The sequence below is a fragment of the Bos taurus genome, chromosome 10 (assembly GCF_002263795.3).
Source record: "Bos taurus isolate L1 Dominette 01449 registration number 42190680 breed Hereford chromosome 10, ARS-UCD2.0, whole genome shotgun sequence".
NCBI classification, from domain to species: domain Eukaryota; kingdom Metazoa; phylum Chordata; class Mammalia; order Artiodactyla; family Bovidae; genus Bos; species Bos taurus.
Genome location: NC_037337.1, coordinates 303688 through 327218, shown reverse-complemented (window position 1 = coordinate 327218; position 23531 = coordinate 303688). Strand labels below are relative to the sequence as shown.

Below are 23531 nucleotides of genomic sequence, written 5' to 3'. Positions count from 1 at the left end.
AAGACAAATTCTGACTCTAATCACCTGGTTGTATTCGGGATGGATAGCATCACCATATATTTTCTTTTTATGTTGTGTTTTCTGTTTTGAGTTGAGGTTTTCCAGGTGGAGTTTTGCTGTCTTTAGTTATTTCTTTACTCTGATTCAATTTTTTGGTTTTAGCAGATGATTCTTAAAGAGGAGAATAACCAAGAAAAGATACTACCAGACGGGGTGCTTGATGTAAATCACGAGCAAGAAAACATGCCAAGCGCCAATGGAAAGGCAAGTCCTTGGTCTCGCTCTCTGTCTGATTCTCATCATACCATCCAGTCTATGCAGGGCTGTTGGAACCTCTCACCAATGCACCATGTAGGTCTGAGTGGCGGTGAGGGTCCTGTGAGCTCCCAGAGTGCAGAAGGCAGTTTTGACTTCACTGATTGCCCAGAAGTGCTGTGTTCCCTCCCTCCCAAAACAAGGCTGTCGAAGGCTTACTTTCCCCCTTAGAGACCCTCCAATGGCTCTCTAAGCCATGAGGAAGACCTGGTTAAGGTGGTCGAGCTCCAGGAAGTCCTAGACAAGCAGTCGCGGGAGCATAGCCAGATGAAGGAGCGCCTGGCAGCACTCTCTGCCCACGTGACAGCTGGAGGAGGACCTGGACATGGCCAGGAAGGACCTTCTCAAGTCCGAGGACGTGAACATGAAATTGCAGTGGGATGTCTGCGAAGTGAGTGATGGCGGCCATGTCTGTTGTCTTGAGGTGGAATGTGGGTCCCTTGTTCTCCCGGTGATCTCAGCCTTGGGATGGCTGCGTGAGTAAGAGTGGAGCACTGGAGAGACCACGACTGGCTGCCTCCCCGCCTTGCATCGAGGTCTATGGGGTAGAAGAGGCCTGGTCCAGACTGTCCATTGGCAGTGGACCAACATGAGGGCAGCCCTAGCACTGTGCTGCACCCTGGGTGTGGACTCCTCATTTCTACAAGTTCTAGGGGGCCCAGTGTGTTCCTTTTTAAAAATTCATTCATCCATTCATTCATTTATTGGCGTATAGTTGCTTTACACTGCTGTGTCAATTTCTGCTGTACAGCAAAGTGAATCAGTCATCTATCTATCTATCTATCTATCTATCTATCTATCTATGTATCTCCCTCTCTTTTAGATTTCCTGCCCATTTACTTCACCACAGAGCACTGAGTAGACTTCCCTGTGCTGTACACTAGGTCCTTACTCATTGACTTTATGCGTAGTATCAGTACTGTATATATGTCAACCCCAGTGTCCCGGTTCATTCCCCCCCCCCCCACCCCCCACCTGCCTGTCGAATGTGTTCCTGATGATGCTGAAATTTCCTTCTGATTCACTCAGGCGAGTCTGGTGACGTCTGTGGAGCCCGTTCTCTCGGAGAGATGGGAGCATGCTGTGTGGGCTCTGCTGAGGCAGCTTGCCTGGCCATCTCTAGTTTTCTGAGGTTCTGCTCCTTGAAGGGATGTGTGACAGTGATACCGGTGGTCAGACAAGTCGAGTGGTGTTTGCTCACCCTCAGATCCTCGGGCCCGAGCTGTGTGACCATGTGGAATCATGATGTTTCTGGCGGTCGTGTATGCAGGTGTCATGATTTATGAGAAACTCCCCAGTGGTCACTGTGAAAACAGAATAGAACTGGGGCTCAGGCCTCCCTCTGTGAGCCTCGCCTCTCCTCTGTGCGCAGACAGTGCCCACCCTGCCCCCACCTCCCCCGTGAGACTGTCTCAGAGAGAACCCTTCCAACATGTGGTACAGCAGGTGTACTTGTTTAGTAGCTTGGTGTGAGTAATTCTGTGTGAGAACGCAAAACAGAAATATTTGCACATGTTTGTATAACCTGTTCACACTAATCTTTGGCAACAGGAAAAGATTAGGTGTCAGAGTTTAATACGTATAGAATTCTGGAAAAAGCGTTTTTTAAGACCTTTCACTTTTAATGTTAGGACTTTGCCCACATTGGTTACTTAGTGACCAGGGAGGGACCTGAAATGGATTTTGAGCCGGCAGACAGGAGTTGCACCAGCAGCAAGTTCTGGTCCTGATTTGAGCGTTTCATACATGCAGTGTAACTCTGCTTTAGAAGAATTAGGCTTCAGAAGGCTGTTCCCAGTTGTGTTACACTTTGACTTCTGTTTCCAGTCGTTAATATTCTTACTTTAATTCTGAGGAAATTGCATGAGATTTTTCCAACTTTTACCTGAGGAAACGAGCCTCAGAGCTCCCCGCTGGGCCTGTTGAAGGTCCCTCCCTGTTCTGGGTCAAGCCCACCTGTATGGTGTAGCAGACAGAGGTCCTGACTTCATGCCAGATAACTTTCTTCCTGGAATTCTTGCAATAACAGGGTAGTTTAGTACACTTTTTGTTTGCTGTTTAGGTTTATTATGTAGAAAAGAAGCTTGGTAAACCGAGTGGCTGGACAGAACATTAAGACAGATGGGTGCCAATCGTGGCAAATGTGACCTTTGAGGTAGGTGCATTTTTGCTCACGTCCAAGAAAACTGCCATGTCTGGGACTTTAATTTTGAGGACGTTAACTTTATGTTTGACTTGAAACTTAGGACGACCTCAATGATAAACTTGAAAATGAAATTGAAAATAAGGATTCTATGCATCGACAGGTAATGGCCTTTACTAAACTGTGTCTGACTTTTGTAGTAGTGAATTACTGAGGAAGGAAGGTAAAGACCTTTTCATGTGACTCCCATGTTGGAAATCAAGTCCCAGTTTAAAGTTCTTATGACCCTACAATATTGCGTTCAAAAGTGTGGATGTACATCATGGCAAATCAGCTGTACTGGAAGGAAATACATTTTTAAAAAATTGGGGGTGACTGCAACTTACAGGTTTGAATTATTTGGGACTTGGTTTAACCATTTTGCGGAATTCCACTCCTGACTCTTTTGTTTTACTTGAACGTTAATTGTTGGCTTGTTAGCGTTTTTACTGAAAGAGCAGAGAGCAGCAGGGAACTTCACAGCAGCTGGCTGCCTGTTGGGAACTGGGGTCACTGTGAAAAAAGACAAGGTTAGAGCTCCAGTCTGATTAGGGTTGGTACTTCCTGTGGTTTGGTGAGCCTTACTCGCTCCTGTTCCCGTGTGGTCTCAGATAATCAGGACTTAACCAGGAAAACCAGATCTGGCTTCTCCAAAACACAGTGAGTCAGTCTGGTGTGTGCCAAAGTGTATCATTGTCCCCACCACAAAAATAAAATACAAGAAAGCCATTGAAATGTATGATGTGGAATGCTAATTAAGAGCATTACTATATACAAAATAATGGCTGTAAAAGGCAGATCAGAAAATATTACGTACCATATGCTATTGTTTTCTGAGGGTTTTAAAGCATATCATATTGTTTGTGTATGTAAATAGAGTAATAGGCACAGAGAAAAAGTAAGAAAGCTGCTTAGAAACAAATGCTAACCTCAGGAACCTGACCTTATAGATACTTTTTTTTTTTTCTTTTTTAAAAAAGAATCTGTCTAAATGTTCTACATTGAAAGTTTTTCAGATTAAGAAGGTCTGTTGAAAGAATGATTGTGCATTTACAAATATTAGTTGACTGGCATTTCACCAGGCACGCTCTTATCAGGTCTGTATTTCAGAAGAGATGAAAGCCATATTTTGGCTTACATGCCCATGGCCACCTGCAGTCAGTAGGGTTCCCTTCAAATGATGATTCTGGTGATGTTTTAAGAAGGGTCGGTACTGAACCCTTCTTCCCTTAACTTGTTAATAAGAATGAATAAGATTCTACAGAAAACTGATCTTCTTTAATATATAAGAACATTTTTTTTTTTTTTGGTTTTTCAAAGACGTCTTTGGGGAATGTTTAGGAAAAGCAAATACTCTGGCAGGAGGTGTTCTGCTCACTGAGACCAAGCTCAGGAACACTGAGAGAAAATTTACCCTGACGCAGCTTCCGAAAGAGAACGAATCCAGTAGCCACGTGCATTTAGGTTTTGTCTCAGCTTACTTAAAGTGACAGTGGCTACACCACTCGGCCTGTTTTGATCCTCTGCTCTCCCTTTGTAGACAGAGGATAAGAACCGCCAGTTGCAGGAGCGCCTGGAGCTGGTGGAGACGCTGCAGCAGACGCTGCTGAGGGCGGAGACGCTGCCCGAGGTGGAGGCCGAGCTGGCGCAGAAGGTGGCCGCGCTCTCCAAGGTGCTGCTCTGGGTCCCTGGGGGGCGGGCGCGGGGAGGGCCTGTTCCCGTGCTGTCCCACCATGCCCCTGCCCGTACTGCTCAGTCCACACAGGAGCGCAGACGCGGGGGTCGTGCTGCTCATCTCAGATAGGAGCGCTCCCTGAGTGTCAGACAGTCCCCACTTCTGTGTCATCCCTACGTTAATTTCCCTCCAGTTTTGTCCTGTGTTCTGTGTGTCCCCAGGACGCTTCAGCTCCGAGTCACTGCTGCTCAGAGTTGAGTCAGCAACTCAAAGCCTAGCAGGATAGAGACCTAGAAAAATCCCATTCTCGTTTAAGAGATGGCCAAAAGAGCTCTGTAATGAACACAGTTTTAAGTCTTTATCCACACACTTGTTCAAGAAGTCACAGTGGGGCACGTACAGACCCGGGGTCCCACTCCCAGCTCGCCATCCCCGGGAGCCTGTGGGTGAGAGGCCTTGTCTTGGGGATGTGGCGCTGCTGGGGGCATCGTCCCCACTGCCAGCCAGCCAGCCACCCCGTCCTTCTGGCAGGAAAGGTGTTGCCCTGCGCTGCCGGTGGGCACTGGCTGGGCATGGAGAGTCGGGCCGGGCCTGTGCTGGCGTGGCTGTTGGGAGTGTTGCCCGGAGCTCAGTGAGCGGCTGAGGGGCCATCCGATGACAGGTGGCCGGCGGTGTCGGGTGCTCACAGACCCTCCCAGAGCAGGGTCACTAACAGCCGCCAGGGGGCGCCCTTCTGCCTGTGATCTTCCTCTCAAGGCTTGGTTTCTTCTCCCCCGCAGCACCTCTGCTGTCCGTCCCAGGTAGGCTTTGTAGTTCGACCTTTTGTCTTCCGGAAGGTCTGCCACTAAGGAGGCTAAACGGTTCGAATTTACCTCCCAGCTTAGGAAGGTAGAACATGTGCCTCGCGCTTCCCGCACTTGCCACTGCCTGCTGCCTGCGTGGCTCGCTACAGGCAGTCTGAGGAGGGGGCGCAGCGGCCGCGGGTGTGGGACCCGGGGCGGGGGCGAGCATGTCTCCTCTCACGAGCCAATCACCAGCACCTTCGGTGACCTACGTGTCACACACGAAGCCGCGCAGGCTGCGTGAGCAGGCGTGCAGGTGTGTACCCCGCGACCCTGGGGCCCCTGGTCCGCACAAAGCATGGCCTGCTTGCCGCCCCTGCCGTCACAGCCCGCGTGCCATCAGGACAGGGTCATTGAGAGCGGAGCTGACGCTGTTCTTTGCCGACAGGCGGGAGAGACACGCAACATCGAGGAGAGGCTGCGCCAGATGGAGCCCCAACTGGAGGAGAAGAACAAGGAGCTGCAGCGGGTCGTGTGCTGACGGGGAGGCAGCGTCTGGGTGGGAGACGCGGCTTGGGCGAGGGCCAGCGATGCCTTTCTCCGCTGCTCCCGTCTCTGCCACCGAATGTGTGCGTGTGTGGGCCCATCTGCTGATCCGGGCACCCACCTCCTTGGGAGCAGGGCCAGAGGTGGTCACCCATAGGTGGTGGGCAGGGGCCAGGGCGTCCCCACGTTCAAAGAGGCTGCTTATTGCTCTGACCAGCCAGTCCGGGGAGCTGCTTGGGATACAGGTGGACCTCAAGACTGCCCCTCAAACAAACCCGAGGGTGTCAGCCCGGGGCCCATGAAACCGAAGGCATGGTTCCCAGGTGTTGGAGCCTGCTTGCCTCGGACGTGGCGCTGGAGTCCCACATGCCAAACTGCTGGTCCAGATATGGTGTGTGTGTAGGATGGCTGCTCCTAGGCAGGAGGAGAACCGTAGTTGCACTGCAACAGAAGGTGCGTCAGGAAAGGGTGATGGTGGAGGTTCGCATCACCGAGTCCTGAGAGAGGTTTCCTGGAAGGGTTGGCCACACGGCGATACAGACCATCCAGGAAATGGAGTGGGGATCCCGGGTCCAGCCTCACGTGTCAGTGCTGTCCCCAATATGCCTGTGTTCTTGGGCCTGGACTGCAGAGCCTCACAGGCGGGCTCCCAGGGGGCAGTGGTTCTGACTCCCATCATGAGACCCTCGGTGAGGCGCCCTCCCCGCTTAGGCAGAGAGCTCAATGGCTCCCAATCAGGGGTGCTCTTCCTTACTTTCAGAACTGCTGCTCAGAGGCTGTTGAGATTGGGATGCTGTTTATAACTAAGCCAATTCAAAGTAAACTTTTGTTTTGCTTTAAAAATATTTGAATGCCGATGCCTTATTGTGGAAGCTGTGACAGGGTTTGTTTCCTTGGGCTCAAAAATCACTGCAGATGGTGACTGCAGCCATGAGATTAAAAAATGCTTGCTCCTTGGAAACCTATGATAAACACAGACAGCATATTGAAAAGTAGAGACATCACTTTGCCGACAAAGGTCCATATAGTCAAAGCTATGGTTTTTCCGGTAGTTGTGTATGGGTGTGAGAGTTGGACCATAAAGAAGGCTGAGCACTGAAGAATTGATGCTTTCCAATTGTGTTGCTGGAGAAGACTCTGTTTTAACAGAAAATAAACTGTTTTTAAATATATTACCATGGAAAATTTCAAACATGCACAAAAGTGGATGGACCCGTCAATTAATCTCAGCAGTTTCTAACACAGAGCCAATCTCAAATAGATCATTCTTTTGTCTTCTCTCCATTTTTTTTTATACAGTAGGTCCTAAAACAGCTTTTTAAACCTTGAAATAGATGTTCATTTTATAAAACACAGACTTGCCAACTTTGTTATTACATTTAAAAGTTGCTTGAGGTAATTATTTCATTTTTTAATATGAATTTTCATATTGGAAAAGACCCTGATGCTGGGAAAGATTGAAGGCAGGAAGAGAGTGGATGACAGAGGATGAAATGGTTGGACAGCATCACCAACTCAATGGACATGAGTTTGAGCAAGTCTGGGAGTTGGTGATGGACAGGGAAGCCTGGCATGCTGCAGTCCATGGGGTCGCACAGTCAGACACGACTGAGCAAGTGAACTGAACTGAATATGAATTATCATTGGAAGAAAAGCTATGACCAACCTAGACAGCATATTAAAAAGCAGAGACATTACTTTTCCATCAAAGGAACACCTAGTTAAAGCTGTGGTTTTTCCAGTAGTCATGTATGGATGTGAGAGTTGGACCATAAAGAAGGTTTGGAACTGAGGTGTTGGAGAAGACTCTTGAGAGTCCCCTGGACTGCATGGAGATCAAACCAATCAATCCTAAAGGAAATCAGCCCTGAGTATTCATTGGAAGGACTGATACTGAGGCTGAAGGGTCAATACTTTGGCCACCTGATGCGAAGAACTGACACATTGGAAAAGACCCTGATGCTGGGAAAGATCGAAGGCAGGAGGAGAAGGTGCGACAGAGGACTAGATGGTTGGATGGCATGACTGACTCAATGGACGTGAGTTTGAGCAATTTCTGGGAGATAGTGAAGGACAGGGAAGCCTGGCGTGCTGTAGTCCATGGGGTCACAAAGAGTCAGACACGACAGAGCGACTGAATTACAGCAATCATTACAAAGAATTCAAGTGATGTTGCATGTAAAGAAAAATATGTGAAAGTCTATCTCCACTGGCTTTTTTCCCAAAATGAACTTTCTCACCTTTTGCTTTATAAACTGAATTCATTTTACCCTCTTAATCCAGAATCAAGCTTCTGTTTATATACTGGGGAATTCCTCTACCAATGTGTGTGTATGCCAATCCCCTTTAAAGTCTGCTTGTTTCTGAGTGTTAATCTGCTTGCTCCCCGAGCCTCTCCGACAGGTAATGGCTGTTGACAGTAAGGTCCCCCAGATGCTCTGCCAAAGAGAAGCATTGGAAGTGACCTTTGACAGTTGAAGTCCCTGCCTCCCTCTGCACCTGCCCGTCTGCTCTGGTGATGCTCAAGAGCCCACCAGAGGTGGCCGTGGGAGGGAATCACCTCGGGAACCAGGGTACAGGCCACTCACGTCGCGGCTCCCTGATGCTTTTAAAATAAGGACTGTACTGTGCTCTTAAAGTTTATGAGTTTTTGTTTTTTCCTGTTTTAGGCAAGGCAGAGAGAAAAAAATGAATGAAGAACACAATAAACGCTTATCAGATACCGTGGATAAGCTTCTGTCCGAATCAGATGAGAAGCTTCAGCTTCATCTGAAGGAGAGAATGGCTGCTCTGGAGAATAAGGTGAGCCAGCCCCACGGCCCCTTTAGAAAGAGGCGCATCTGGCCTGGCTTGGCCTGGCCCGGCCCGGTCTCTGTGTGGGAAATCTCCAGGACAGGAGTTGGAAAACTGTTCCCATAGAGGGCCCCAGAGTGAATGTCTTTACTGGTTATGAATAATTGAGTAGCAGCATTTCATGCTAGTCAATAAGCGTGATAGCATCCACAGGCAGTGTGTAAAGGAACACACATAGATGTGTGCCCACAACCCTTACAGAAAGCATCAGAGAGCTGGATCCACTGATGGCTCTGGTGTTACCAGCCGCCGTGCTAGAACTTTCTTCTAAGTCCACCCTCACCCCTTCGTTTCTTTCTTAGAAGTTTATTTCTGGGGCTTTTCTGGCAGTCCAGTGGCTGAGAGTCTGCCTTGCAAGGTCAGGGACTCAGCAGGTTCGATCCCTGGTTGGGGAGCTAAGATCCCACGTGCCACGTGGCAATCACGTCAAAAGAATCCCGTGTGATGCAACTGAGGCCTGACGCAGCCAAATCAAGAAGTGTAGTTCAGGATCTTTCATATAATGTGATAGAAAAGATTGAAGCAAGTAAAAGCAAGCATTCTCATATTCCAACTCTAGCCTTCTCTCTTTTTATTTGCTTTGGAAAATGTCTGAGAACCTCCATCAGAGCAGGTCAGTGGGCAACACTCTGGTTCAGGTCTGGTGAAAACCTGTCCCAGCTGCACCAGTGCCCTAAAGACAAGGTCCAGAATGAGGCCCAGAACCTTCCCTGAGCAACGCTTGTCTGAGAGATACCAGTGGTCACTACAAGTTCTGCAGCACGTTTTACCCCCACAAAACCCAAGATGAAACACACACCTCAATAGAGACCACACAGGGTGGTCCCCTCACTTCACCCTGACTTGTGGGCTGGCTTTGAGGTGGGGATAGTTTTGTCTCAGATTTGAATTTGGCATGTGAAACCTGTGCCAGTTTCCTGAGTGACCACTGAACTGCAAAAGCTGAAAGCAAGTATAAAGCAATTTCACTTAACCCAGGGACCTGGGCTCCTTGTGTCTAGAATACCAGTCTGGCAAGGAGGAGATTGTCTGTGTACAAGTTAGTGTTAAACTTAGTCATCCTGCCTCGTGCTGGCACTTCACTCTGGGCTCGAGGTCCACCCCTCCTCTGGATGTGCTTTATGCTTTCAGACAGAAGAATAGCCATCCCTCAGTCAACACAGCATCTGTAAGAATTGACCCTAAAGCACTGTGTATATCTTTTTCAGAATTCTGTCATATGGGAAGTTGAAAAAGCAAAAAGGCAATTAAAAGAAATGCAAAACGACAAGGTACTTAAATCTCTAAATCGTTTAGAAATTTGTTAAGAGCTGAATTGAGCTGAGTTCATTGTTACAGTCACTACAGGTGCTTAGCAGAAGTCGAGTTACATTTTCCTTATGGCTAATCCACTGCTGTAACACGTATAGCATTTCTGGTTTTGAACACTGAATGTGTTTGCATTATAGATGCATTTAGAGCGTGTGGCCATTGTGTGTGGTTCAGAATTCTGAGTAGTCCTTTCTGGGTTCACCCAAAAGCTGAGACAAAGCATGAGCCTTTCATGTGGACAGTGCTATCTGTCAGAAAGATAATACGAGCCACATATACAATCTAAAATTTCCTAAAAATGAACGGGCTACTTCACGTTCTTTTTTTACCGTGAGACTTAAAATCTTCTGTGTAATTTCTGCATCGAGCTTTGCACCGTCCTGTCTCACGTGCTCAGGGGCTGCACGAGGTGAGTGACCACCTTGGCTGACAGCACAGGGTCGAGTGAGTCGAGTGACTTGGAAACTTGGCCCGTTTGACTTGTTTTACCCCGTGAGGAAGTGAAGTGGGCTGTAGAGGAATGAATGTGAGGAATGCCCAGGAATGCAGGTGAGCTCCATGGAGACAGTTTAAAGCAGTGAGAGGAGCGAGGGCAATAGAGTGAGTCCTGTCCCCCTAAACTGAACCCCCGCTGCAAGTCCAGCTTCTGTCTACAGACTTCATCGTTGTTAATAGCTTGCCATATTTTCCTCCAGAGAAACCTTTTCTATAACTGAGATGGAACTTTCTATTCATTATGGTTTATAAGGGTTAATATTGTTCTGAATGTTTATATTTGCTATGGGACTCTTAGAGAACATTTTTTTCTGAAATAAAATGTTCAGAGTTGATAACTACTCACGTAACCTGTTATGCACATTTTTGTGCAAGTCATTTTACATCCGGAAAGCAAGCGGTGCAGGCTGTGTCATTTGCTGTTTCGTAGGACCAGGTGATTCTAAACCTGGAAACCCTGAGAGCCGAACTGGACCCGATAAGGCTGCGAGGGGCTCCCCTCCACCACGGGTAGGCTGCTCCCCCAGGCAGCTCCCCTCAGCACTGTCAAGTGTGACAAAGGCCTGTCTGGTGTGTGGACAGTATGACTGGGTGTAACTCATGGTCATACCTCAAGGAGCCTGTAGCTTCGTGGCCAGCGAGAGGGAAGAGACAAGCATCGTTCCTTAGGGTCGAACTTGGTACCAGGGAGAGTGGTGGTCACAGTATTGGGAAAACTCACAACCACAGGCGGAGGTTTGGAGGTGGGGGGCCCGACCAGTTGATATTTGGGTGTATTCATTTGAGGGGCTTGACAGACTGTGACACTGATGTTTCTGAAGAGTTGCAGAAGGTTAATGACCTGTAGTCTTTTTTACGTGATTGGAGACTGAGACATGACCTGCCTTTGGCTGTGGTGGGAGGAATCACCTGGCTTGTGAATGAGGCGAGCAGATTACTGAGCATCCTGATTTTTTTCTTACTTGTTATAGGGGCAGTAATTCTTATTAAGTATTTAAATGTTTCTTTGTCTTCTTCACGGAAAATGATCACAAGTGAGAGATAAATTTTAGCAAAGGTTATTAAGTGCTTAACTGGTGACATTCATTCACCTGTAGGAAATGGACTACTGCTTGAATCCTGAGTTAGGAGACAGTTTGGAGCCCATACGCATATTTCTGTGTTTGTGTGCTTAGAGGATCCTCACAGTCCAGGGCCCCTGCCCAGCCTTCTTCTAGAGTAAGGGGATATAATTTGAGACAAAGGCCGAGCCAGAAACTGGCCCTATGTCCAAAACCACGGCAGGTGGAGTTCATGGAGAGCACATGCCCTGCAGAACGGATAGGGAACATGGCCAAATTTGCTGGCAGAGCTCCTCCAGGGTGAGGGACTGGTGCTGTCAGAGGTGGAGAACCCCTGCTCCCAGGGTGGACGAGGTGAGTGTGCGGAAGACTGTGTAGACAGTGGAGGAAGAGGAGGTGGACACGGCCTCCTGCTCTTGGGGGGTTTGGATATGGAGGGATGTGCTGGTGCCTGGACCCGAGGCCTGGCACGGTTGGGGGGTTCAGATGGTGAAGCCTGGGGCCTGGTCACCAGTCCCCTGTGGTCAGTGAGAGTGAGAGACGAGACGAGGAAGCAGCCGCAGGGCGGGAGGGGCCGCTGTGCTCTGAAGAGAGTGGGCCGCAGCGGCTGGTGTGAGGGAGGGGTGTCTCCAGGAGGCAGCTCTCGAGGGGTCATAGCAGTGACTTAGCAGCACAGGTGGGGCCTCGGAGCGGGGCTCTCGGGCAGTGTGGTCTGGGTGAGGGGCACTATGCTGGCTCAGGAGGGAGGGAGTGGGGATGAAAACCTGCCTCACAGGCAGGGCAGGCACCGCATATTTGGTAGGACCTCCCAGAGGAATTGGTCACCTTGTCTCTGAGGCCTTCTCCTGGAGGAAAGAGCTTCGGGTGATGAGGGGGAGAGAGATGGAGGCTGCACTCTGTGAGGGGACTAGGAGGTGATGGTTGGGGCATGCCCCAACCCGGAGGCCTCTGTGGCCCTCAGGACCCGAGAGGGTCCGCAGTCCACGGCGCAACTGTGTTGTAACCTCCACCCAATTCCCAAGTTTGCTCTGGCCCCAGGCCCTTGGGTAGAAGTGGAGCAGAGAAGGGAGCGGTTCCGTCAGGAGGTAGGGGAGACGGGAAGGAAGACAGGCATGCGCCAGGGAGATTCGAGACCTCCATCTCCTGTGCAGCACAGTTTACCTTGCAAAACGGTCGAGCAGAGCAGCGTGTGACCCTGAGCAGGCTGAGCTGGTGGTTGGCCTTGGCCGCTCTGCAGACGTATGGGGTGTCCTGTCCTCGGAGGAGGGCTCTGTCTCCCGGGTTTAGGGACTCCTGCACGTGAAGGCACCACCCTCTTCCCAGAGACAAGACTGAGCAGAGCCTGGGCGGTCCTGCAGTTCAGGGGGCTCACAGTCAAGGCGGACACGACTAAACGACTGAACTGACTGGTTGAAACATCAGTAGGAACACAAATTAGCAAAAACAAAAAACAAAACAAAACAAAAAACTCACAAAAACTGATAAATTAAATATTTCCCAATTCTGTGGCTTCCTTCCAGCTCATAAGCACAATTTTATAAAACTGCTATCTCTGTGTATTAACCATTTCTATTTCTTCCTTTTTCACTTACTTTAAACGGACTATATGTTTCTACATGATTCTCATAGTCATCTCTAAAGAAATTCTATGTCTGTCTCAGTGCTTCCTGAATAACAGTTTGTAGATAGAATGGAGATTTCATCAGACCACACTTAAATGAAATAAGCAAAGGCAAGATACTGAGTTTTTAGTAAAGCTAAATTTATTGAATTTACTTTATTGAATTTATTCAGTTCAGTTCAGTTGCTCAGTTGTGTCCGACTCTTTCTGACCCCATGAATCGCAGCATGCCAGGCCTCCCTGTCCATCAGCAACTTCCTGAGTTTACCCAAACTCATGTCCATCGAGGTGGTGATGCCATCCAATCATCTCATCCTCTGTCGGCCCCTTCTCCTCCTGCCCCCATCCCTCCCAGCATCAGGGTCTTTTCCAATGAGTCAACTCTTCACATAAGGTGGCCAAAGTACTGGAGTTTCAGATTTAGCATCAGTCCTTCCAATGAACACCTAGGACTGATCTCCTGTAGGATGGACTGGTTGGATCTCCTTGCAATCCAAGGGATTCTCAAGAGTCTTCTCCAACACCACAGTTCAAAAGCATCAATTCTTTGGCACTCAGCTTTGTTCACAGTCCAACTCTCACATCCATACATGACCACTGGAAAAACCATAGCCTTGACTAGACAGACCTTTGTTGGCAAAATAATGTCTCTGCTTTTGAATATCTAGGTTGGTCATAACTTTCCTTCCGAGGAGTAAGCATCTTTTAATTTCATGGCTGCAGTCACCATCTGCAGGGATTTTGGAGCCCCCAAAAATAAAATCTTGCACCGTTTCCACTGTTTCCCCATCTATTTCCCATGAAGTGATGGGACTGGATGCCATGATCTTCGTTTTCTGAATGTTGAGCTTTAAGCCAACATTTTCACTCTCCTCTTTCACTTTCATCAAGAGGCTTTTTAGTTCCTCTTCACTTTCTGCCATAAGGGTGGTGTCATCTGCATATCTGAGTTTATTGATATTTCTCCCGGCAATCTTGATTCCAGCTTGTGCTTCTTCCAGCCCAGCGTTTCTCATGATGTACTCGGCATAGAAGTTAAATAAGCAGGGTGACAGTATACAGCCTTGACATACTCTTTTTCTTATTTGGAACCAGTCTGTTGTTCCATGTCCAGTTCTAACTGTTGCTTCCTGACCTGCATATAGGTTTCTCAAGAGGCAGGTCAGGTGGTCTGGTATTCCCATCTCTTGAAGAATTTTCCACAGTTTATTGTGATCCACACAGTCAAAGGCTTTGGTATAGTCAATAAAGCAGAAATAAATGTTTTTCTGGAACCCTCTTGCTTTTTCAATGATCCAGTGGATGTTGGCAATTTGATCTCTGGTTCCTCTGCCTCTTCTAAATCCAACTTGAACATTTGGAAGTTCACGGTTCATGTATTGCTGAAGCCTGGCTTGGAGAATTTTGAGCATTACTTTACTAGCATGTGAGATGAGTGCAATTGTGCGGTAGTTTGAGCATTCTTTGGCATTGCCTTTCTTTGGGACTGGAATGAAACCTCGCCTAACAACCTAGATCTTTTCAATTGCATATGCTAAAAGAACTGGCTTTGTAGTTTCCAAGGGGAAAAAGGTTCATTTTAACCAGTTTCTCTGAAGTCCAAGGAATATCACGGCCATCCTGCATCAAAAAGTCATCTTTCAAAAAAAAAAAAAAAAAGTCATCTTTCGTTTATGTAGTCATAGTTTCATGCCTAAATTATAGACCAACTCGTGCTCAAATTGACTCTGATATCAGGGGCAGATCAGCTGATAAAAAGCTTGGATTGTCTCTCTGGAGGGAAGTGAGACCTTGGTCCCATGAGAAGAATCTAAAGGATTAAGGGAATTTGCAGGAGTGGGGAAAGCTTGGTCCGTCCTACGTGTACCATAATCTTAAATAATGCTTATTTTCTTTACTGAAGTAAAAAAAAAACAGCTGATAGAAACAAATATAAATCACTGAAAGGTAAAGAAATTCATCATCTGTGATCAAAAGCTGCATTCTAAGGAAACTTTGTTCTCTTAACCTAGAGAGGAGACTAAATTCCAGTCTGGTACCAGCTTACCAGGTAACAAACAAACAAACAAACAAAATTGTTTACGGGTAAGCTTAGAAAAGTCTTTTCCACGTATAATTGGAAGTAGCAGTATTTTTGCAAAGGCATTGGTGTGAAACCATACAAGGCATGTTTAAAACCTGATTAGATAGAAATTGACAAAGTAGGCTGGTCACTGCTGTGACTTGAAACACTTGAATATGATAACTAGAATTATAACTGACAGCATTTTACCAGGATGTATCAGATTTTCATGGATGTCACATTATTTCTAGGATACCCATATTAGTAACTGAAGGAGTCTTTGGGCCTAGAAAAGAAAAGAACAGTCTTAAAGGCCCTTGCTTTTGAGAGGGCCACCTGTAAGACAGAACTGAATCATCTAACTTTGGAGAAAACAAAACCGAACTTTAGGTCCCACCCTGAGGCTCCAGGCCAGTTGTATCTATCTGGGACTTATCACCCCCTGCCCAACTACAAATGCCATCTCTCTCTCCTTCTTTTCTGCCTCGGCCCAAACTATACCTTACAGTAACATCCACCACATAATATAAATTGGGAAGATTCATCACTCTTTCTGACAGCACTTCCCATGTAGTTTAACATGCCAAATGAACTCAGGTTGTTTAATATCTCTCTTTGGGAGGTCTCAGGGGCCCTCTGGAGCATCCCAAAGCTAGCTAGAAGTCAATTATTTAGGCAGGCTTGTTCATAGATATCAAAAGGGTTTATAACAGTCAGGTAGGATCACATAAGTCACCATGAAACAATACTTCTCCATTTAGCCAAAGTTAACAAAAGATTTCAAAGGTAAACCTAGAACAGACCACTTAAGATGTAAAGAAACTTAAAATCCATTAGCAAAGACAGTTCAACATCTCAAGAAAACTTGTACTAGGCACAAAACTCTTTTCTGGGGGTCCACTTTCCATAAAACCTCCTTATCCCGTTCTGAACCCATTCCTTTGCTTCTCCCATCCTGAAACTGCCACTTGTAAGACAGAACTACTTCTTTTTCCTTCATAAAATGTGATTTCATTCCTCATACCTTCTTTAATAACAAGTCATACATTTCCCTTAAGCAACCAAGAACTGACTTTTATATTGGCATTCTATAGATTGGTGAGCATACATATCAGTGATAATACAATTTTTTTTTTTGCTTTCTTACACTGAACATGTCAGGATGGCACCAGACACTATTCATGGCTAGTCAAAAATCTCTTTTGTTTCTGTGTAAGAGGGAGGTTCTTTCAAGTAGTGAATGTTTCAGAACCTTAATTTATTTGGAAATGACCTAGCTATTCAATACACTGTCGTCACTTAGTTTAGCACAACAATAGAAACTCAGGTAAATCTGGAGAAACTTGTAAGTTCAGTTCAGTTGCTCAGTCGTGTCTGACTCTTTGTGACCCCATGGACTGCAGGACGCCAGGCTTTCCTGTCCATCACCAACTTCAGGGGCTTGCTCAAACTCAAGTCCATCGAGTCAGTGATGCCATCCAACCATCTTATCCTCTGTCATCCCCTTCTCCTCTACCTTCAATCGAGACTATTATAGACAGATATTTTAGAGTATAATTATTGTTAATAGTTTATCTAAATATCACATTTACATTTTTTAGTTTTTTTTTGTTGTTGTTGTTTAGAGGTACTTTCTTTTGACAAGCTTGTGACAGATATAACAACATAGCAATTTTTAACTTATAATAAACTTAGGCACTATGAAAATTTTGTGCTTAATGTTAATGACTTAGACATGTCTATAGTAGAGTAGCGAAAAAAAAAAAAAAAAAGATATTTAATATTGACTATTTCCCAGTTCATGTGAATCTGAAATTCATTTAGGTCAATGTTTTCTTGTATTTCCAACTGTTTGATTTGTAAGGGCTTCCTTTTCTTGAGATCATTTAAATAAGAACTCAGAACTTGAGCAATATTATCAAAAAACAGAAGACTCACACTAAGACATGCATAAATCCAGACAGACAGACAAGGGATCTTCTAGTTTTCCGCCTGAGATTTAAAATATTTCTTTGAGCTGCTTTTTTTTGGGGGGGGGGGCTGGGGTGCGGGGCGGGTGGTGGCAAGAATACTGGAGTGGGTTGCCATTCCTTTCTCCAGGAGATCTTCCCGACCCAGGGATTGGACCCATATCTCCGGCATTGTAGGCAGACGCTTTACTGTCTGAGCCACCAGGGAAGTTGTTGAATTCTGTGGCAAGGGTTAACTTCAAGCGTTGTCCTAGGCAGGCCTTTGTAACAAGCTAATTGTTTTTAATTGCATATGCAAAAGAACCAGCTTTAGGGTTTCCAAGAAAAAAGGAAGTTTCCTTGTAACCAATTTTGTCTGATTCTATAGAATATCATGTCCGTCCTAGGTCAGGTCATCTTTCCTTTCTGTAGTCAGAGTTTTATCCCTGAATCATAGATCAGCTGATAAAAAGCTTGGATTGTCTCTGAGGGGTGGATTTGCTTGTCCTTGTGTTTCACCTGGTGGCAGTAGTGAGGCCCGCGGGCCTCTCCTGGAATTGGGCGTTGGGGCGGGAAGTACTGAGAGCGCGTGTTGGTCTGGGGGCGGCCCACCAGCAGCACCCCGGGGGCTGGGCGAACCCGGGTGGCGGGCGTAGGGGGCAGGGCGAACGCAGGCATCTGGGGCGTGGCACACCGTGAGCGCGCCGGGGGTGGGACGAACCTGAGCGTCGCGTGGTTGGGGGGGCTCCCAACTGTGCTCTCAGGGGTCGCCATTGCAGCTGGGAACGTCCATTTCTGTGCTCCTGGGTCCCCATCCATCGGCATCCAGTGAGCAGAGTTGAGGGGTGCGGACCACAGGTAAGGGAACTAGGACTCGGTGGAGCAGGGAACCACGTTTTCCGCCCTCTCTGTTGGCACCGTCTTGGAGCCCCTTAACCTAGTGGTCGCGGAAAGGCCTCACCTTTGGGGTCAAGGCCTTTACTGCTTTACCCCTTCGCATAAAGTTCAGACCCTCACGGTTCTCCCAAGTAGCCTAGTGCCTGCTGGAAGTCCAAGGGATTTATCCTGCCTGGTGATTTTACCTGCAGGGACTTCAACCCTTACTCTGGCCAGCTGGCCCAGCCCTGCTTCTGGCACTTTGCCGTCCAGTGGGCCCTTGACCACCTGCTGGGATGGGAAAGGGAAGGGTCCACTAGTTGCACCCTAGAAACTTAGTAAGGTGCATGGATTTAAAGATCTGGTGGCCACCCAGGCAGAAAAGAAGGGAGGAGGGCACCTTGCTGCCCTTTCATGGTGGAATCTGTGGCTGTCCTGCTGAGAGGGGGCTTTTCCATGGGGACCCTGTGCAATAAGTTTGGTGTTTTTGAACTAAATAATTAGAACGTGTAAAAACTTTAAATTATGTGGTGCTTTAATTAAAACAACAACAACAACAACAAACAAGCTCCAAGTTTTTTGCAAATTGAGGTCTAAAAATTGAAGGCCTATTTTCCTTCCACTGTGGCATTCTATGAAGAAATGTGCGTTTTTTAAAGAAAAGAGTCAGAAAAGTGAGGGAAACAGAAAACCCAGAGGTGCCCCTGTAGTTTGGTGAAGGCCTTAGGAGGTCACTTGTAAATGCTGCTGGCTGTCGGGAGGCAGTCTCTTCCTGTGGCTGATGGGCACAGAGCTCTGCAGGCTTGTCCTTTGCATGGATGTTCTTGTTGGTGGAAATCCAGCTTGGAGCCATCTCCTGATGTGTAAGAATTTCCCAGACTAGACCCCTAGGCAAATCCCGCAGGGCCAGGGGCTCCTTCCTTCATTGTATCTGTCTGTTTGACTGAAAACCAGCAATGCCATATTTTTCTTTCAATCTGGTCTCTCATCCAGGCCTTGGAGTAATATTTCCCCTCCCCCTCAATAGGCTTGGGTTCCAGGGATGAATTATAGTCAGTTGTCCATGAGTTTGCAGATGAGGAAACAAAGCCAGAGAGGGTGGAGGACTGTCCAAGGGAGAATGGGATATCCTTCCAGGAACCCTGGCCCCTGGTTTTTTAATGAGCTTCCTACCCAGCATGGTCATTAAGTGGCAAGTGTTGACATTGAGAATAAACTATTGGTGGAAATGTAAAAGGCTTTTTTAAAGAATGTGCCTACCAGCTGTGCATCTTATGGAGTATTTTCATTGTACTCCCTAACCCTTGGAAAGTGCTGGGCACAGGGCAGATGCTTCATTATTTTTATTTAAAAGTTCAATTTCACATAATTATATCCATAGTGTCAGCAACACTATGAGGTATATTAGAACAGTGATTGTCACAGTTGGTACTTCACAGATCAGTAAAGAAAGAAAACATTTTATTAGGAAGACTGTAAGAGAATTGCTAAGTTTTAAGTTTACCCCACAAGGATATTTAAAAAAAAATGAAACAAATCTCTCCCTTAATCACCAAAGCTATTGGAGGTCTGTTGAGGACCCCATGCAAGGGAGGTTCTACGTCTTGGGACACCCCTGCTTCAGCATCTCCCTAAGCCAGCAACCTGTGACAGTCGAGTACACTTGAAGTTCCTTCCTTGACCTCGGGAGTGTTTTTGGAAGACAAATTTTTTGACAGACAGGGGTGGTGGAAGGTTTTGGGATGTTTCAAGTGCAGTCCATTTTTTGTGCACTCTGTTTCTATTTCTGTTCCCTGGTGGCTCCGTTGGTAAAAAGTCTGCCTGCAGTGCAGAAGACCCGGGTTCAATCCCTGGGTCAGGAAGATCTCCTGGAGAAGGAAATGACAGCTCACTCCAGTATTCTTGCCTGAAGAATTCAATGGTCTGAGGAGCCTGGTGGGCTACAAAGGGCTGGACATGGCTGAGTGACTGAACACTTATTTCTAGTATGATTTCATCAGCACCACCTCAGATCATCAGGCGTTAGATCCTAGAGGTTGGGGGCCCCTGCATTAGTTTCCTCTTTCATCTTCTACACAGCTCCAGCCTGCTTCCTCCTCCTCTTCCATCTGCAGAACTACCTGCAGGGCTTCTCTGAGTGTGATTAAGAGTCACCTTCCCTCACTTCCTTTCCTTTGAGTCTCTTCTCCTAACTGGGTTTCCCTGATCTCCGTTTAGGTACTTTTGCCCCAGGTGGTGCTAGTGGTAAAGAACCTACCTGCCAATGCAGGAATCCGATCCCTGAGTTGGGAAGATCCCCTGGAGGAGGGCATGGCAACCCACTCCAGTATTCTTGCCTGGAAAATTCCCATGGACAGAGGAATGTGGCAGGCTCTGATAGTCAGATGTGACTGAAGCGACTTACCACAGCATACCAGAGGACCTTAGAACTGCCGACTCACATGATTTTTCTGGCTCTTTGGAGTCCCTTGTCATTCCACGTGTATGTTAGGGTCAGCTTGTGTATTGCTTCCTAAAGGCCCTGAGAGGGTAACAGGCAGGAAGGCCGGGGGTCTTCAGACAGAGGGAATAGGCTGCAAGTGTCAGATGTTTTTTCTCTCTCTCTTAAGCAGCCGGGGGAAACAAACTAGTGTTACATTTTTTCCCCTTTTCCATACAAATTTAAAAGGAGATTTCTCTGAAAATTCTGTGTTGCCATGACGATTCCTGGCTCCACCTGAGCTTAACTTTTCTCAAACTTTGAGCTAAGCAATGCATTTTTTCATAAGGAAATGTTTGTCTTAAGCTATGTTAATATACTATGTATTTTCACTAGACTCTGGCTTCAGGTCGGTTCCCCCTAAAGGCTCAGAACCGACTTGACAAACCAGTATGTCTTACTCATACCTTGTTCTCCTAATCTATGTTAATGAAACAATATATTTGCCTGGAAATCTGCCTTTCTTCAAGATTCATGTCAATCATTTTATGGCCTGGGATGACTCACCTGCTGCCAATGTTATCTCAATGCATATTGTGGGTGAGGGGCCTGGTGCCATTCTCTGAGACATTGCCTTTCTTTCCTTAGCAGACTGCTAGTGGCTGTATAACATCTGGCTAAAGAGCAGAAGGGGGTACTCTTACTGCCCCCATCTGAAGTCTGTGTCAGCAGCTTTCTCCTTCTCTTTTATACTTTAATAAAACTTTATGACACAAAAGCTCTGAGTGATCAAGTCATATTGGATCTTCATTTCAGATTGAAGATGCATTCCATGGTATTGCCATCTTAAGTCTTTCCTTCACTATGGGATATCTGTACATGTCTTCAGGATATTTTTCAGCAATCATGTATAATTTCCAGTGTGCCAGTCTTCTCATCCTTGTTACATCCATGGAAAAGTATTTTATTAATGTTGACATTATTGAAAGGGAATTGTTTTTTTAAATTCCTTTTCAGATTATTATTTGCTAGTGTATACAGATAAAACTGTGTAATCATTCATTTTTATCAGTTGGGACAGCTTGATGGTTGTCTTTACTTTCTTTACTTTCTCATACTTTAAGATTATCCTGGCTCATATATTTACTGCTTCACCCCTAATCTCTGTCATTTATTCAAAGAATTTCTGCCCTTTTTTAAAAAACATTGAATTATTTTTGACTATGCTGGGTCTTTGTTGCTAGATGTCTAGTTGTAGTGAGCAGAAGCTGCCCTCTAGTTGCCGTGCCATGGCTTTTCATTGCAGCAGTTTGGTTGCAGAACTTGGGCTCTGGAGCATGCAAGTACTCCAGTAGTTGTATGGGGCCTTAGTTGCCCCTGGGCATGTGGAATCTTGTAGCACCAGGGATCGAACCCATGTTCCCTGCATTGGTAGGTAGATCCTTTACCATCAGACCACCAGGAACATTTCCTGTTCCCTTTCATTAGAGAATGATATGAAAAACATACATGTAGGAGCTAAAGATGCTCAGCTGACAATACTCGGAAATATATACAGGTATTCCAGCTTACCTTTGAACACATTCAGTTAAAGGTAGTTTGTGATGATATCTCCGTGGATCTTGTAACCTTTCCTTTTGTTTCTCCGTAACTTCCCATTCCAATGGTAACACACCTGGCTTCCATCACTTGTCATGTATAGAATTCAGTGCTTGTCCCATGTGGTTGCTGAAAAAACTGTCAGACTGTCTTCCAAAGGGGGCTGTGCATGCATCCCACCAGTATCTTGAGTATGTTTCTGTAGGATAGTTTACTATCAGTATACTCTCCGTGGCCAGGTGTCTATTTCAATCTTTACCAACCAATTATGAATGGGCTTGTTTTCTCTAGTGTTCTTGGACAATTTGAGTACAGATTCTTTGTCAGATATGCATTTTTTAGGAAAACAATTGTATTTATTTTTGGCTGTGTGGGGTCTTCGTGTATAGGCTTTTCTCTAGTTCAGGTGAGCGTGGGCCATAACTAGTGGTGTGCGGGCTTCTCACTGCAGTGGCTCCTCTTGTTGTGGGGCACAGGCTCACAGGCTTCAGTGGTTGCAGTATGTGAGCTTGGCATTGTGTCTTCCAGGATCTAGAGCACAGGCTCGGCAGTTGTGACACATGGGCTCCATAGCATGTGGGATCTTCCCAAAGCAGGGATCACACCTGCATGTCCAGCACTGGCAGGCGGATTCTTTACCACGGAGCCACCAGGGAAGCGCTCAGGCATATTTTTGATTCTAGTTTTCCACACATGTACCTGGTGAGAGAGGCCAGGATCAAGAGGCCTGGCCACTGGAAGTCCTCAGCCACAGTTCTGGCTGTGCCATCCAAAGCTCTGGGGCCTTTGGCGAGCACCTCAGCTTCCCTGGGACTGTTTCCTCCCCTCAGAAATGCCCTGCTGTTGGACTGTAGCCCACCAAGCTCCTCCATCCTTGGGATTTCTGAGGCCAGAATACTGGAGGGGGTGCCATTTCCTTCTCTACAATGTAGCATTTGGAAGATATTTTCTCCTGGATTGTGGTTTTGATGAAGGAAGGGGGATCCCTTCCAGGGCTTGAGAGTGGCTTCTCGTATGACACTTGGAAATGAATTGTCCGAGGACAGGAGTGCTGTCCAAGCGAGAAACTTCATTGGGAAGGACTGCTGACTTCAGTTTCACTTTTCACTTCCATGCACTGGAGAAGGAAATGACATCCCACTCCAATCTTCTTGCCTGGAGAATCCCAGGGATGGAGGAGCCTGGTGGGCTTCCATCTATGGGGTCACACACAGTCGGACACGACTGAAGTGACTTAGCAGCAGCCGGGGTGGAGTGCAGGAGGGTGAGGGAAATGGAGAGAACTGCTCTGCCACTTGGCTCACCTGCAGGGAGCGAGCTCCGCCCGTGGCAAAGCTCATGAGGAAGGAGGCTCGGCATACACAAAGGCGGGATCGAGCCTCAGGAGCCCCCCTGGAAATTCTCGAGCATCTACCCCCAAAACCAGAGTCTGCCTACTTTCTGCTTTGTGCTTTCACCTACACCTCTGACTTTATGGGGGGTTGTCCCCCACTACCTCTCTCTGAAAAAAGAGTTAGCTTACAGCTCCAGTTAATAATTCCTGGGTGTGACAGTGTTTCAACCTACAAACTCCTTTGGAAATCCTCTAGCCTGCCTGAATAAGTTTTTTCGGCCACATGTGATTGTTCAGAGCCTCCCAACTGTGAGAGGGAGGAGATGTTCTAAACTGTCTAAACACAGATTCTTTTGAGTAGTTAAAAGACTGATTAGAAATTGTATTGGTGAAGGGTTTTTCACTTATTGAGCCAATGTTTGCTGCTAAGTCTCCATACCCCTTACCTACTG

At 46.8% G+C, this 23531-nt stretch overlaps 1 protein-coding gene across 1 annotated transcript in view; it reads left to right on the top strand.

The window, feature by feature from the left end:
• Positions 1-262: 262 nt before the first annotated feature.
• Positions 263-23531, top strand: part of LOC132346318 (liprin-alpha-1-like) — a 29582-nt gene continuing 6313 nt past the window's right edge. The window contains exons 1-5 of the mRNA XM_059890729.1: positions 263-706; positions 4038-4169; positions 5403-5583; positions 8170-8302; positions 9562-9624. Coding sequence (XP_059746712.1) covers positions 641-706; positions 4038-4169; positions 5403-5495 — 291 coding nt within the window. The 5' untranslated portion in view covers positions 263-640 and the 3' untranslated portion in view covers positions 5496-5583; positions 8170-8302; positions 9562-9624. The remainder of the gene's footprint in view (positions 707-4037; positions 4170-5402; positions 5584-8169; positions 8303-9561; positions 9625-23531) is intronic.